This window comes from Hemitrygon akajei, chromosome 5, assembly GCF_048418815.1.
Source record: "Hemitrygon akajei chromosome 5, sHemAka1.3, whole genome shotgun sequence".
Lineage (NCBI taxonomy): Eukaryota > Metazoa > Chordata > Chondrichthyes > Myliobatiformes > Dasyatidae > Hemitrygon > Hemitrygon akajei.
Genome location: NC_133128.1, coordinates 96209818 through 96227051, shown reverse-complemented (window position 1 = coordinate 96227051; position 17234 = coordinate 96209818). Strand labels below are relative to the sequence as shown.

Genomic DNA, 17234 nt, shown 5'->3' with positions numbered 1-17234 from the left:
ACTGCCCTCCTCACTGCCCTACCTTTCACCATGTAGGTCCCATCCTAGTTTGTTCTCTCCCATATGCCACACCTCACTCTTTGTTACAGGTTTTTCTGTGCCATTTGAAAATAACCCATTGGTCAACTTTAAGATATTTGCAGTGTCCTCTGATCCAGAGTGTTGGCTTAACTGATGTGCCAGGGCGGAGGTGGAAACAGGTACAACAGTGAGGTAAGAGAGGGTTTTGGAGAGGCAGATCAATGCACAGGGGTTGGAGTCAACAGAGATTTGCAGCAAGTCCAAATTGTCCAGGCTGACCCTTGCAAGTCTCACTTTAAAGATAATTAGCTTTATTTGTCACATGTACATCAAAACATCGAAATACCCAGTGAAATGTATCACTTGCATCAAATCAGCGTGGGTTCGCCTGGGCAGCCTGCTTCTGGTGCCAATATAGCATGGCCACAACTCACCTAACAGCACATCTTGGGCATGTGGGAGGGAGTTTGCACCTGGTACAGACAGCAGCAGGAATTGAACCCAGATCCGTGATTGCTGGTGCTATAATACTGTTACACTCTTATGTTACTGTGCCAACCACATGCTTGTATTTGTCCCATACCCCTTTAAACCTTTCTTATCCATGTGCCTGTCTGAATGTCTTTAAAAATTGTCATTGTACACACCTCTCCCAGCTTGTTCCATATACCCACAACCATCTGTGTCGAAACCCTTGCCCCTCATTCCCTCCTTTAAACCTTTCCCTTGCCCTACATCAATGCAATTTAATTTTAGGCTTTCTTACCCTGGGAAAAAGACTGTGACCACCCACCTTATTGATGCCCTTCATGATTTTGTCTATAAGGTCACCCCTTAGTTCCCCATTATAAATACCCCACCGTCCATAAGACATAGGAGCAGAATTAGGCCATTTAGCCCATCGAGTCTGCTCCACCATTCCATCATGGCTGACCCCGGATCCCACTCAACCCCATACACCTGCCTTCTCGCCATATCCTCTGATGCCCTGACCAATCAGGAAATGATCAACTTCCACTTTAAATATATCCACTGTTACGTACCCGTGGGTATCTTGTGCCTGTCACATGACCATGGTGTAATTGAGGCTATGCTGGGCATGATGTAATGGTCTTGTGATGGTGGAGTGATGTAATTTTCCGGCCAGTGAGAGGTCATGTGATAGTTTTTTCCAACAGGGTATAAAAGGAGAACCCCTCCCTGTGACATGGGGCAGTTTGTGGTTGAATTCACCAGTGACTCCGTTCTGCTGCGTATTCGATGTTATAACGCAGTTTTGTTTTAAAGTGGAGTTTTACTTTCTGCCTTAAGTCTCAAAGGTTATTGCCGGTAGCTTTGCTACAATACTGCCAGTTCAGTCCAGTCGGAGAGTGAAGATTTATCGAAGTTCGGGAAGCTGAAAGATCGAGGAAAGTTGACGTCGGCGGTAAAACTGGTTCGACCTTTATTTAATCTTCGTACAAGGAGTTAGTAACTTGTGTCCGAGATAACTCCTGCTTCACCAGAAGAGCAGAAAGCGTTGGATGCAGAGTTTCACCAAGGAAAGGTCAGTGCCTTTAAGCCGTTTTATTTCCTTCAATCGTAAATCCCTCGGCAGAGCATACTTCGGCTGGGATCAGCAGTAACGTCGCGAAAAAGGATTTTATTACTTCAAGGAAAGTCTCTCCCAACTGAATGTAAATTATTTTGGACTTTTTTGCAATACTACTTTAAAGAACTGTGTTCGCATTTCTCGCTTTAAGAACTGTTTGAGCTGCCGTATAGCAGTTGACTTCTGGTTAAGTTAGTTGTTTGTTTACTTTTGGGGTTTTTTTTAGCAGTGTCTAATAAATGTTTTATTTTTTATAAAAAAAACCTGTCTCAATTATATATTCATTGTTGCTGAATCGTAATACCATGGACTTGGCCTCCACTGCAGTCTGTAGCAGAGCATCCCACAGATTCACCACTCTCTGGCTAAAAAAAATCCTCCTTACCCCTGTTCTAAATTTTGAGGTTGTACCCTCTCATTCTGGATACCCCCACCATAGGAAACACCCTCTCCACTCCACCCTATCTAGTCCTTTCAACATTTGGTCAGTTTCAGTGAGATTCCCCTGCATTCTTCTAAACTCTAGTGAGTACAGGCCCAAAGCTGCCAAACCCTCCTCATATGTTAACCCCTTCATTCCTGGAACCATCCTCGTGAACCCCCTCTGGACTCTCTCCAATGACAACACATCTTTTCTGAGATATAGGGCCCAAAACTGTTGACAAAACCAAGTGTGGTCTGATTAGTGTCTTATAAAGCCTCAACATTATCTCCTTGCTTTTATATTCTATTCCCTTGAAATAAATGCCAGCATCACATTTGCTTTCTTTACCATAGACTCAAGCTGAAAATTAACCTTCTGGGAGTCTTACAGGAGGAATCCTAAGTCCCTCTGCACCTCTGATGTTTGAAATTTCTCCCTATTTAGATAATAGTCCGCACTATTGTTCCTTTTACCAAAATGCATGATCATATCATATATTTCCTAACACTGTATTCCATCTGCCACTTTTTTGCCCATTCTTTTAGTGGAATGCGCTGCCGATAGTGGTGATGGAAGCGGATACAATAGAGCCTCTTACATGGAGCTTCAAAAAATGCGGTAGGGAAATTCTAGGCAGTTTCTGGAGTAGGTTACATGGTCGACACAACATTGTGGGCTGAAGGGCCTGTAACATACTGTAAATTTCTATGTTCTATGTTCTATGTCTAAGTCCTGCTGCAATCACATTGCTTCCTCAGCACTACCTACCCCTCCACCTATCTTCGTATCATCTGCAAACTTTGCCACGAAGCCATCAATTCCAATATCCAAATCATTGACAAACAATTTGAAAAGTAGCGGTCCTAATACTGACCCCTGAGGAACGCCACTAATCACTGGCAGCCAACCAGAAAAGATCCCCTTTATTCCCAGTCAATGTCTCCTGCCTGTCAGTCATTCTGCTATCCATGCCTGTATCTCTCCTGTAACACCATGGGATTTTATCTTGTTTGGCAGCCTCATGTGTGACACCTTATCAAATGCCTTCTGAAAATCCAAGTAAATGACATCCACTGCCTCTCCTTTGTCCGCCCTGCTTGTTACTTCCTCAAAGAACTCTTAACAGATTTGTCAGGCAAGATTTCCCTTTACAGAAACCGTGCTGACTTTGACTTACTTTATCATTAGTCTCCAAGTACCTCGAAACCTCATCCTTAATAATAGACTCCAACACTTTCCCAATCACTGAGGTTAGGCTAACTGGTCTATAATTTCCTCTCTTTTGCCTTCCTCCCTTCTTAAAGAGTAGAATGACGTTTGCAATCTTCCAGTCCTCCAAGACCATGTTAGAATCAAGTGATTCTTGAAAGATCATGGCCAATGCATCTGTTACCTCTTCAGCAACCTCTGTCAGGACTCTGGGATGTGGTCCACCTGGTCCAGGTGACTCATCCACCTTAAGACCTTTCAGTTTGCCTGGCACTTTTTCCTTTGTAATAGCGATGGCAATTACTCCTGCTCCCTGACACTCACAGTCCTCTGGCACACTGCTTGTGTCTTCTACAGTGAAGACTGATGCAAAGTACCTATTAAGTTCATCTGCCATTTCTTTGTCCCCTATTACTACCTCACCAACATCATTTTCCAGTGGTCCAATATCAACTCTCACTTCCCTTTTACTCTTTATATAACTGACAAAACCTTTGTTATCCTGCTTTACATTATTGGCTAGTCTGCCCTCATATTTCATCTTTTTCCTTTTTATATTTTTTTTAGATGCCTTTCTTGGATTTTAAAAGCTTCCCAATCATCCAACTTTCCACTCACTTTTGCTACATTATATGCCCTTCCTTTGGCTTTTATGCAGTCCTTAACTTCCCTTGTCAGCCTTGGTTGCCTACCCCAGCCATTTGAGAACTTCTTCTGTGGGACATATCTATACTGTGCCTTGTGAACCATCCCCAGAAACTTCAGCCATGTCCGTTCTACCATCATCTCTGCTTGTATCCTTCTCCAATCCACCTGGGCAAGCTCCTCTCTCATTCCCTTTATTCCATCGCAATACTGATACATGTGACTTATGCTTCTCCCTCTCAAATTGCAGTATGAATTCAATATATTATGATCACTGCTTCCTAAGGGCTCCTTTACATTAAGCTCCCTTACAAGATCTGGGTTATTACACAGCACCCAATCTAAAGCAGCCTTTCCCCGAGCAGGCTCAAGTACAAGCTGCTCTAAAAAGCAATCTCATAGACATTCATCAAATTCCCTCTCTTGCGATCCGACACCAACCTGAATTAGCAAATCTCCTTGCAAATTGAAGTCCCCCATTACGATTGTGATATTACCCTTATTACAAGCCCTTTCCAGCTCCCTTTGCAATCTCAGCCCCACATATTGGCTACTATTTGGAGGCCTACATATGATTCCCATATTGAATTTTTTACCCTCGCAGTTTCTTCTTTTTTAATCTTTTTATTAAGTTTCAAATTAATAAACATAGCAATAATGATAATGATATATAGAGATCAGGATTACATTAATAACAGTTAACAAGCACAGATTCCAAGTAATAAATGGAGTTTGGCCTTCCAATCTCTTAGTAACTAACCATGAAAAAGATATTTTATAAAGAGGAAAAAAAACCCCTGAACTAAAAAAAAATCTTCTGGCTATTAATGTAACAAATGCAATTAGTCGACAAGCTGATGAGGATAAATGACTGGAGTCTATCACTGGTAGTCCAAAAATTGCAGTAATAGGATGAGGTTGTAAATCAACCCACAGAACTACTGAAACAATATCAAAAATATCTTTCCAATATTCTCCTAAAAGAGGGAAAGACCAGAACATATGTGTCAAGGAAGCTACTTCAGAATTACATCTATCACAAACAGGATTTATATGGCAGTAAAAACGAGCTAACTTATCCTTGGACATATGAGCCCTATGAACCACCTTAAATTGTATCAAAGCGTGTCTGGCACACATTGAAGAAGTATTAACTAGTTGAAGAATTTTCTCCCATTTCTCTGTAGATAAAGATATTTGAAGTTCTCTTTCCCTCTCATTCTTAATTTTATTAGATGTACTTAAATGTATTTTCATAATCAGATCATAAATAATTGCTACTAAACTCTTCTGATAGGGGTTTAAACCTAATTTTTTTTTCTGTAACTTCAATTTGATGCGATATCCGAAAGGTAGGTAAAGTAGCATTCAGATAGTTTCTAATCTGTAAATATCTGAAGAAGTGTGATCTAGGCAAATTATATTTATTAGACAGCTGTTCAAAAGACATATAACAATCATCCATGAATAAATCATGAAAACATGTTATTCCCTTTGTTTTCCATAAAAGAAAAGCTTGATCAATTCTAGATGGTTGAAAGTTTTTATCTGCAATTTGAGAAGGATAAGGGCAGCTCGGAGGTGTCAGTGTTACAGTTGAACAGGGGAAACTATGGAACCATGAGGGAGGAGCTGGCCAAAGTTGACTGGACGGATATCCTAGCAGAAAAGACAGTGGAACAGCAATGGCAGGGATTCTTGGGAATAATGCACAAGGTGCAAAATCAGTTCATCCCCCGGAGAAGGAAGGATTCAAAGGGGGGAAAGGGGCCACTGTGGTTGACAAAGGAAGTCAGAGATTGCATTGCATTAAAAAAAGAAGTATGACAGAGCTAAGGTGAGTGGGAGGACAGATGATTGGGAAGTTTTTAAGGAACAACAGAACTTAACTAAAAAGGCAATACGGGGAGAAAAAATGAGGTACGAACGCAAGCTAGCCGGGAATATAAAGGAGGGTAGCAAAAGCTTTTTTAGGTATGTGAAGAGAAAGAAGATAGTTAAGAACAATGTTGGGCCCTTGAAGAATGAATTGGGTGAAATTGTTATGGGAAACAGAGAAATGGCAGAAGAATTTAATAAGTACTTTAGATCTGTCTTCACTAAGGAAGACACAAGCAATCTCCCAGATGTATGGATGGGCCAAGGACATAGGGTAACAGAGGAAATGAAACAGATTGACATTAGGAAGGAAACGGTGATGAGTAGACTGATGGGACTGAAGGCTGACAAATCCCCAGGTCCAGATGGTCTGCATCTAAAGGTGGCCCTGGAAAATGCGGATGCATTGGTAATCATTTTCCAATGTTCTTTAGATTCAGGATCAGTTCCTGAGGATTGGAGAATGGCTAATGTTATCCCACTTTTTAAGAAAGGAGGGAGGGAGAAAACAGAGAACTATCGACCTGTCAGCCTGACATCGGTGGTGGGGAAGATGCTAGAGTCCATTATTAAAGATGAAATAGTGGCTTATCTAGATAGCAGTGATAGGATTGGGCCGAGCCAGCATGGATTTACCAAGGGTAAATCATGCTTGACTAATCTGTTGGGAGTTTTCCGAGGATGTAACCAGGAAGTTAGACAGGGGGAGATCCAGTGGATGTAGTGTACCTCGATTTTCAGAAGGCATTTGATAAGGCCCCACATAGGAGATTGGTGGATAAAATCAAAGCTCATGGCATTGGGGGGAAGACATTGACATGGATAGAAAACTGGTTGGTAGATAGAAAGCAAAGGGTAGCGGTGAATGGGTGTTTCTTGGAATGGCAGGTGGTGACTAGTGGGGTGCCACAGGGCTCGGTATTGGGACCACAGCTGTTTTCGATTTACGTCAGTGATTTAGATGAAGGCATTGAGAATAACATCAGCAAATTTGCTGATGATACTAAGCTGGGTGGCAGTGTGACATGTGATGAGGATGTTAGGAGAATTCAGGGTGACTTGGATCGGCTGGGTGAGAGGGCAGATACTTGGCAGATGACGTTTAATGTGAATAAGTGTGAGGTTATCCACTTTGGGAGTAAGAACAGGAAGGCAGATTATTATCTGAATGGTGTAGAGTTAGGTAAGGGAGAAATACAAAGAGATCTAGGAGTCCTTGTTCATCAGTCACTGAAGGTGAATGAGCAAGTGCAGCAGGCAGTGAAGAAAGCTAATGGAATGTTGGCCTTTATTACAAAGGGAATTGAGTACAAGAGCAAGGAAATCCTCTTGCATTTGTACAGAGCCCTGGTGAGACCACACCTGGAGTATTATGTACAGTTTTGGTCTCCAGGGTTAAGGAAAGACATCCTGGCTGTAGAGGAAGTGCAGCGTAGATTCACGAGGTTAATTCCTGGGATGTCTGGACTGTCTTATGCAGAGAGGGTAGAGAGACTGGGCTTGTACACGCTGGAATTAAGGAGATTGAGAGAGGATCTGATTGAAACATATAAGATTATTAAGGGATTGGACAAGATAGAGGCAGGAAATATGTTCCAGATACTGGGAGAGTCCAGTACCAGAGGGCATGGTTTGAAAATAAGGGGTAGGTCATTTAGGACAGAGTTAAGGAAAAACCTCTTCTCCCAGAGAGTTGTGGGGGTCTGGAATGCACTGCCTCGGAAGGTAGTGGAGGCCAATTCTCTGGATGCTTTCAAGAAGGAGCTAGATAGGTATCTTATGGATAGGGGAATCAAGGGATATGGGGACAAGGCAGGAACCGGGTATTGATAGTAGATGATCAACCATGATCTCAAAAAGGCTGTGCAGGCTCGAAGGGCCGAATGGTCTACTTCTGCACCTATTGTCTATTGTCTATTGAAAGAAAAAATTAGATGTAATAGAACTTGACAGGATAAATTTATTCAATGCAAAAAATTTACAAAATTGTAACCATATTCGTAATGTATGTTTGATTATTGGATTTATCATTTGTTTATTCAATTTAGAAAGTGCAAAGGGAAGCACAGCTCCTAAAACAGAAGCCAGTGAAAATCCCTGTACAGATTCCCGCTCGAGGTTCATCTATCGTGGACATTGAGTTTCATCCAACTCTTGTGTCCAAATCGTTAAATATCGAATATTAATTGCCCAATAATAAAATCTAAGATTCGGCAAAGCCAAACTGCCTTCCTTTTTTGATTTCTGTAAATATTTCTTACTTATTTCTATTACTTCTATTCTGCCATATATATGAAGACATTTTAGAATAATATCAAAAAAAGATTTAGGGATAAAAAATGATACCGCCTGAAATAGATACAGAAATTTAGGTAAAATAATCATCTTAATAGCATTAATTCTACCAATCAAAGATAAGGACAATGAGGATCATTTAGTAAACAGTTGTTTAACATGATCAATTAAGGGTAAAAGATTAACTTTAAATAGATCCTTATGCTTCTTAGTAATTTTAACACCCAAATAACTAAAATAATCAGTAACCAATCTAAATGGTGATTGTCTATAAATTGGAACTTGCATATTCAATGGGAAAAGCACACTCTTCTTAATATTCAATTTATAACCAGAAAAACTACTAAACTGAGCAAGTAGTGTTATTACTGCAGGAATGGATTTCTCTGGGTTGGAGATATATAGTAACAGGTCATCTGCATATAATGATACTTAATGCGTCCCATTGCCATGAATAATGCCGAATATATGAGGTGAATCACGAATAGCAGTTGCCAAGGGCTCCAGGACGATGTGAAATAGCAAAGAGCTAAAAGGACAGCCCTGTTTAGTATCTCGAAAAAGGAGATCTCTGATTATTGGTAAATACAGCAGCCAAAGGTGTATGATATATCAATTGAATCCAAGATATAAACTTTGAGCTAAAGTTAAATTTCTTGAGTATATTAAATAAATATACCCATTCAAGTCTGTCAAACGCCTTCTCAGCGTCAAATGTAATAACACATTTCCGTTGCAGTTTCTTAACTCCACCCACAAAGATTCAATATTCTCTGACCCTATGTCACCACTTTCTAAAGATATAATTCCATCTCTTATCAACAGAGCCACACCACCGCCTGTCCTTTCGATATAAAGTATATCCTTTGATATTAAGCTCCCAACTATGGCTTCTTTCAGCCATAACTCAGTGATGCTCACATTAATCCAACCAATCTCTCATTGCACCACGAGTTTGTCCACATTATTTCGAATGCATTTAAAAACAGCACCTTCAGGGCTGCATTCTCCACCCTTTTGAATTTTGCCTCTGGGTACAATTTAACTCTTTGCTTTGTCTGCATTTCTACCCAATCATTGGTTTGCTCTTCCTTACATTCATGTTACACCCATCGTCTACTTGTAAACCTGCTGGCTCACCCTCAGCTCTGTCATACTGTTCCCATCCCCCTGCTATACTAGTTTGAACCACTCCCACAGCTCTAAACCACTCCCATGGCCCACAAGAATATTTGTTTCCCTTGGATTCAAGTGCAACCTGTTCTTTTTGTACAGGTCACTCCTGCCCCAGAAGAGGTCCCAACTAGCGACAGTTACTATCGATGCAATGCTCCTCAGACAGGATGAAGAGGTCAATACTCCCCAATGCCATTAGGCTTTACAATTCTACCGCCAGGACTTAAGAACTTTTAAAAAGCTATTATTAATGCTTTTGAGATAGTGATTTAGATGCATCTCATATTTTTTTTACTGAGTTAAGTATTGTATGTAATTAGTTTTGCTACAACAAGTGTATGGGACATTGGAAAAAAGTTGGAATTTCCCCATGGGGATGAATAAAGTATCTATCTATCTATCTATCCGCAAATCTGAATCCCTGTCCCCTGCTCCAATTCTTTAGCCACACATTTATCTGCCACCTCATTCTATTCCTATCCTCACTGGCAGCAATATACACTTGAGGTCTCGCTTCTCAACTTCCTTCCTGACTCCCTGTATTCTCTAAGGAGTTGCATGTCAATGTACCTGGTGCAGATGTAGCCATCGGGGAGGCCAAGAGACTCCTGGAAATCTCACATCTGACACCCATGTCGCTCAGAAGTATTTAATGTCATGCTGTTGATAATGGACGGTTTAGAGATGGGAAACTATTTCAATCCATCAGAACTGGGCTCAATATTTAAGAAAGGATGTGCTAGCATTTCAGAGTCCAGAGGATATTTACAAGAATGATCCCAGCAATGAATGGGTTACATTAATAGGAGCAGTTGATGGCTCTGGGCCTGTACTCACTGGAATCAAATGATGAGGGAGATCTCATTGAAACCTGCTGAATATTGAAAGGCCTAGACAGAGCAGATGTTGAGAGGATGTTTCCAATAGTGAGAGAGTCTGGGACCAGCGGACACAACCTCAGAATTCAAGGATGTCCCTTTAGAACACAGCGATGAGGGAGAATTTCTTTAGCCAGAAGATGGTGAATCTATGGAATTCATTGCCACAATCTATATGGAGGCCAAATCATTAGGTATATTTAAAGCAGAGTTTGAGAGCTTTTTATTGGTAAGGGTGTCAATGGTTATGGGAAAAGGCAGATGAATGGGGTTGAAAAGGAAAACACATCAGCCATGATGGTATGGTGGATGACTCAGTGGGCTGAACAGCCTAATTCTGCTCCTATTTCATAATTAATAACAGCTTCCATGCTGATCAGTAAGGTATGCTAATGGTTCTGGTCATGAAATGAGTTTATAATTTGTTTCAGCCAACATGTGTGACTTCAACAGTGTTTGAACCTGCCCTAACTTCATGCTGGGTCACTTGCACCCAGATTATGGACTTGTCTGCCACCTAGCAGTCACTTTGTTTATAGCAAACACAGATTCCAAACAGGACATGAGCAAACACAAGGTAATCTGCAGATGCTGGAAATTCAATCAACACACACAAAATGCTGGTGGAACACAACAGGCTAGGCAGCATCTATAGGGAGAAGCACTGTTGACGTTTCGGGCCGAGACCCTTCGTCAGGACTAACTGAAAGGAGAGATACTAAGAGATTTGAAAGTAGTGGGGGGAGGGGGAAATGGGAAATGATAGGAGACCGGAGGGGGTGGGATGAAGCTAAGAGCTGGAAAGGTGATTGGCAAAATACAGAGCTGGAGAAGGGAAAGGATCATGGGACGGGAGGCCTCGGGAGAAAGAAAGGGGGAGGGGGGAGCACCAGAGGGAGATGGACAATAGGCAGGGTGATGGGCAGAGAGAAAAAACAACTAAATATGTCAGGGATGGGGTAAGAAGGGGAGGAGGGGCATTAACGGAAGTTAGAGAAGTCAATGTTCATGCCATCAGGTTGGAGGCTACCCAGCCAGTATATAAGGTGTTGTTCCTCCAACCTGAGTGTGGATTCATCTTGACAGTAGAGGAGGCCATGGATAGGCATATCAGAATGGGAATGGGACGTGTGTGGTATACTGTGTCTGGTGCTCCCGGTGTGGCCTTTTATATATTGGTGAGACCCAACGCAGACTGGGAGACCGTTTCGCTGAACACCTACGCTCGGTCCGCCAGAGAAAGCAGGATCTCCCAGTGGCCACACATTTTGATTCCACGTCCCATTCCCATTCTGATATGTCTATCCATGGCCTCCTCTACTGTCAAAATGAATCCAAACTCAGGTTGGAGGAACAACACCTTATATACCGGCTGGGTAGCCTCCAACCTGATGGCATGAACATTGACTTCTCTAACTTCTGTTAATGCCCCTCCTCCCCTTCTTACCCCATCCCTGACATATTTAGTTGTTTGCCTGTTCACCATCTCCCTCTGGTGCTCCCCCCCCTCCTTTCTTTCTCCTGAGGCCTCCCGTCCCATGATCCTTTCCCTTCTCCAGCTCCGTATCACTTTCACCAATCACCTTTCCAGCTCTTAGCTTCATCCCACCCCCTCCGGTCTTCTCCTATCATTTCGCATTTCCCCCTCCCCCCACTACTTTCAAATCTCTTAGTATCCCTCCTTTCAGTTAGTCCTGACGAAGGGTCTCGACTGAAGAACGTGACTTCCCTCCGCAACATGCTTCTGTCACAAAACAACGTGAGAGGCCATTTTGTCCGTACTCGCCAGTGATTGCAGTGTTACAGGCCACAAAACCACCACCGGAGGGACCCCGTGGGTCTGGTGCCTTTGGTTGGAGTGGGGGGATGGGTTGGAGTCAAAACACCACATCAGAAATGAGGGTGGAGAGAGGAGAGGGCGGGTGTTGGGGTAGGAACTAGTAGGTGATTGGTGGATTGAGGACAGGGTGAAGATTGATGGGCAGAAGAGGAGTCAGAGGTAGGTAGGCAAAGAAAGGGGCAAATGGAGTGAATGACGCACCATCAATAACTCACTCTGAGACGTAAAAGCGAGGTATTGGCTTTTATTGACTGGAAGAAGGAACGAGCAGTGAGTGACCACCATACTACATCCTGGAGACAGAGAGGCCGGGCTCAGACCTCCATCACCTTTATACCGGGGTCTGTGGGAGGAGCCACAGGAGCAGTCATCAGGGGGCGTGTCCAGACAGGTATATGTAGTTCACCACAGTGAAGCAACACAAAATGTAGGGGAACTCAGCAGGTCATGCAGCATCAATGTAGGGAACTTTCCCTCACCAGTCCTGACACAGGGTCTCAGCCTGAAATGCCAACAGTTTATTCCCCTCCATAGATGCTGAGTTCCTCCAGCATTTTGTGGTTTACAGCATCTGCAGAATCTCTTGTTTATGAGTTCCTCACAAATCTCCATTATATTTTCTCCTTCCCACGTTAAAGCTATGCAGGCTAATATTTGACATTTCCACCCATCCCAGCAGCGGAGACAAGCCGGAAGCAGGAGCGGCAAAGAGTCTGCTGAAGGAATTGTTGGTGCTTTCATAAAGCAGTGCGTTAGTTTATCATTGTCACATTAAATTCTCAATCCTTTTACAGTATTTCAACCTGAAACCTCTACAGAAAGATTAGCTTTATTTGTCACATGTGCATTGAAACACGTGATGCAATGTGTCATATGCATCAGATCAAATCAGTAAGAATTGTGTTGGGGGCGTCTGACAAGTGTCAGCACGCTTCCTGCGCCAACCTGAAAACCTCAGCAGAAACACTAAGTAAAGATTAGCTCTATTTGTCACATGTACATGGCTTTGTTTACAAATTAAATCAGCAAGGGGTTTGCTGGGCTTCTAGCTCCAAGATGCCAGTAACCCTAACCAGTAAATCTTTGAACCGTGGGAGGAAACTGGAGCTCCCACAGGAAACTCACGCAGCTGAAGAGAGAACTTACAAACTCCTCACAAACAACGGCAGGATTCAAACCCCTTGCTGGCACTGTACAGTGATACGCTGGTGCTACCACGTCCCCCCATCCACACGGATGCTGCTTGACTGGCTGATCTTCTCCAGCACAGACTTTTTGTCACTTCCTCCCTGCACTGACTGTTTTAAAGACCAGGGACAAAGATACAGTTTGATGCAAAGAGGAATTTCTTTTATACCAGTTACCTGGAACTCTGTCTGGAAATAATCATTCAGGGATTTCCAAAGGGAACTGATCAGGTATTTTATTTTTTTTTAAGAGATACAGCATGGTCCTTCCAACCCAATGAGCCTGCACCACCCAGTTACACCTGTGTTACTGATAAACAAATACCTTTTGGATGTGGGAGGATACCGGAGCACCCCGACAAAGCACAGAAACAACTCACAGGCAGTGGCGGGAATCGAACCTGGTCAAGTGTGCTGAGAAGGAGCACAACGGGGCTGAATAGTTTGTTCCGCAACTTGGGCATGGAGTGAGTTCATGACCTCTTTCTGTGCACTGAACATCTTACGAAAGGGCAGGAAGTCATTACACGCTGAGAACTCGTGCTCTCAATGTTACTCACTGTGATTATTTTGATTTTCTTTTTGTATTTGTACAATTTGTGGTCTTTTGCATATTGGTTGTTTTTCCATCTTTATGTGCAGTTTTACATTGATTCTACTGTATTTCTTTGTTCTACTGTGAATGCCTACAAGAAAATAAATCTTTGGGTCGTATAGAGTGAGATATACCTACTTTGATAATAAATTTGCTTTGAAATCTTAGAATCTTTGATTAGAGCTTACAGGGACAGTGACCAAAGATGACGTTTTACTCTGTGACTCTTCTTCGATGGGTTAAAATTATTCTCAGCTCAGCCAGTTTACCAGAAGGTGACTCATAACACTGGCCAATCGCTCATCTATGAAACGGGTTAAGTTAAATATTCTCTGGCCAAAGCTGAACTGAATGAAATCTTCCACCACGCCTTGTATGGATAAGCTGCCTTGCAAACCGTGAGCATTATGAAGCAAATCCATCCACAGAACTTATCAATAGTTTCTGAGGGGGTCCGGTTTATATCACACAGATCAGTGACCTTTAACCTTTGTTGTCCACTACTTCCGGTCCACAAATTTGAGGTGTATGGGTTTGCTAGGAGACAGTAGGCCACGGGTCTTGGCTAGGACAGTGCCTGTGTTGGGAGCCACTTGGATCTCAAACGTTTGCAGGAGCTGAAAAGATAAAGTTTGAATAGATTCAGATTAACAGTAACAAAATGCATTTACGTCATGCCTTTATTAGTCATAAAGTACTAGAGTATAGAAACAGGCCCATGCCAAGCTGTTACTCTGTCTGCACCTGGACATAGCCTCCATTCTCCTTCCCTCAACACACCTATCCAAACTTCTCTTAAATGCTGAAATTGAACCTGCATCCACTACCAGCTCCTTTCACACTCCTCACCACCCTCTGAGTGAAGAAGATTCCTCATGTTCCCCTTAAATATTTCACCTTTCACTCTTAACTCATGACCTCTAGTTTCCAGTTTCACTCAACCTCCTGGCAATTGAAAAACCTCATTGGAAAAAGCCAGCTTGACTAAGACCTATCTATACCCCTCTCAATTTTGGATACCTCAAATTTCTTTCGCCAGAGGGTGGTGAATCTGTGGAATTCATTGTCACAGACAGCTGTGGAGGACAAGTCAGTGGGCATATTTAAAGCAGAGGTTGATATGGTCTTGATGCGTCAGGGTGTCAAAGGTTACGGGGAGAAGTCAGGAGAATGGGGCTGAGAGGGATCATAAATCAGCCATGATAGAATGGCATAGCAGACTCGATGGGCTGAATGGCTTGATTATGCTCCTCTGTCTTATGGTCTAAATATTTTTTACCTTTCACCCCCTTACCTATGATCTCATCTCGCCCAACCTCAGTGGTAAAAGCCTGCTTGTATTTGCCCTATCTATACACCTCATAATTTTGTGCATCTCCACTAAATCTCCCTTTTTCTCTTAGGAAGTGAGTAAATTTTGAACTGACTCAACCCTTCCACATGATGTTAAAATATTAAGGTGAAAACATTCTACAGTGCATCAGAAAAGCCATGAGCGACACTAAGCCATGGGTTTCTGAGGCAGGTCTTTGAACAAAGAGAGTATGGACTGGAAAGTTAGGCTTGGGAAAGGAATTCCCAAAACTTAGACCCAGATAGCCAGTGTCATGGGAAATGCAGGGGAGTAAAGACCAGAGGGCAAAGTTGGAGAAGTGCAGTGATCTTAGTACTTGGGATTCAGAGACTGAACGAACACAAAGCTGGCCACATTCTTGAGGACAGAGAATGGTGATGGAGGGGTGTTATTCTGGCTGGAGGTGGGGTTCTGCTGGGACACCTGTTGTGAATGACGTTTGGACAGGAATGTAGATGTGCAGATGACATGAAAATCTGCAGAGATGTGGATTATAGAACTAGAAGCATAGAATATGGGTAGTACTGTAGTGAAGCGGATAGAGTAACACTATTACAGTGTCAGCGACCCAGGTTCAATTCTCACCGCTGCCCGTAAAGAGTTTGTACGATCTCCCTGTGTCTGCACAGGTTTCCTCACACGTCCCAGATAGTCAATTAATTAGTCACATCGGTGTAACTGGGCAGTGTGAGCCTGTTACCATGTTGTATCTCTAAATACATCGAACAAACATCGAAACAGGACTGTATAGCACACCTCAGGCCCTTCAGCCCACAATACTGTGTTGACCTTTTAACCTACTCTAAGATCAATCTAAACTTTCCCTCCCACACAGCCTCCACTTTTCTTTCATCCATGTGCCTATCTAAGAGTTTCTTAAATGGCCGTAACATATCTTCCTCTGCCACCACCCCTGGGAGTGCTCCACACACTCACCACTCTCTGATATCACTCCCACTTACACTTTCCTCCAATCACCTTAAAACTATACCCCCTGATATTTGCCATGTCCGTGCTGGGGAGTTTCTGGCTCTCCACTTGGTCTCGGCCTTGTATCATCTTGTACACCTTTATCACATCACCTTCCACCTTTCCCTCAAGCTTAATCTATCCTCATAAGAAATGCTCCCTAACCAGGGCAGCATCCTGGTAAACCTCCTCTAATGGCTGAGCGTGTGGCCTGGTAGCACAGCAGTTAGTGTAATGCTTTACCAGAGTTCAATTCTCACCACTATTTGTAAGAAGTTTGTATTCTCTCCGTGACCATGTGGGTTTCCTCTGAAGATGTAAAGTGAACTGTGGGCTTGCTGTATTGGGGACACTTACGGATTGCATCCAGCACATCCTCGTACAATGATGGTCCTTGATGCAAATGGCACATTCCACTGTATGTTTCAGGATTCGATGTACATGTGACAAATAAAGCTCAGTGTACAGATCATGGTGGATGAATGGCAGATGAGTATAAGATGGGCAAGTGTGAGACGCTGTACGTGGGGAAGTCAAAGCTGGGAGAAACGTATTCAGTAAGTGCCAGGGCAGTGATGTACAGAGGGAAACTGGAAAACATTTGCTTCTACATTGTACAGATATACCATGGTGAATATTCTGACTGGCTGCATCACCATCTGGCATTGGGGTGGGGACTACTGCACAGGATCAAAATAAACTGCAGAGAGTTGTAAACTTAGTCAGCTCCATCGTGGGTACTAGCCTCTGTAGTATTCAAGGAGCGACGCCTCAGAAAGGCAGCTTCCATTATTAAGGACCCCCACTACCCAGGACATGCTCTCTTCTCATTGTTACTGGCAGGAAGGAGGTATAGGAGCCTGAAGGCACACATTCAGTAGTTCAGGAGCAGCCTCTACCCCTCTGCCATCAGATTTCTGAATGGACATTGAACCCACGAACACCACCTCACTATTTTTTTATTATTTCTGTTTTTGCACTACTTATTTTAACTTTTAATATACATATATACTTACTACAACTCAGTTCTTTGCTGTATTTCTCATGTATCGATTGTACTGCTGCCACAAAGTTAAATTTCACTATGTATGCCGGAGATATTAAACCTGATTCTGATCTGGGGATGCAAGTCCATTGCTCTTTGAAAGTGGTGCACAGAAGTATATCGTACT

At 42.8% G+C, this 17234-nt stretch overlaps 2 protein-coding genes across 2 annotated transcripts in view; one reads left to right on the top strand and one right to left on the bottom strand.

The window, feature by feature from the left end:
- The window catches only part of cyp27a3 (cytochrome P450 family 27 subfamily A member 3), a 416483-nt gene that overhangs the window by 363304 nt on the left and 35945 nt on the right, over positions 1-17234 (top strand). The window lies entirely within an intron of this gene.
- cyp27c1 (cytochrome P450, family 27, subfamily C, polypeptide 1) overlaps positions 12188-17234 on the bottom strand; it is a 64766-nt gene continuing 59719 nt past the window's right edge. The window contains exon 9 of the mRNA XM_073046103.1: positions 12188-14356. Within this exon, the coding sequence (XP_072902204.1) occupies positions 14240-14356 (117 nt within the window). The 3' untranslated portion in view covers positions 12188-14239. The remainder of the gene's footprint in view (positions 14357-17234) is intronic.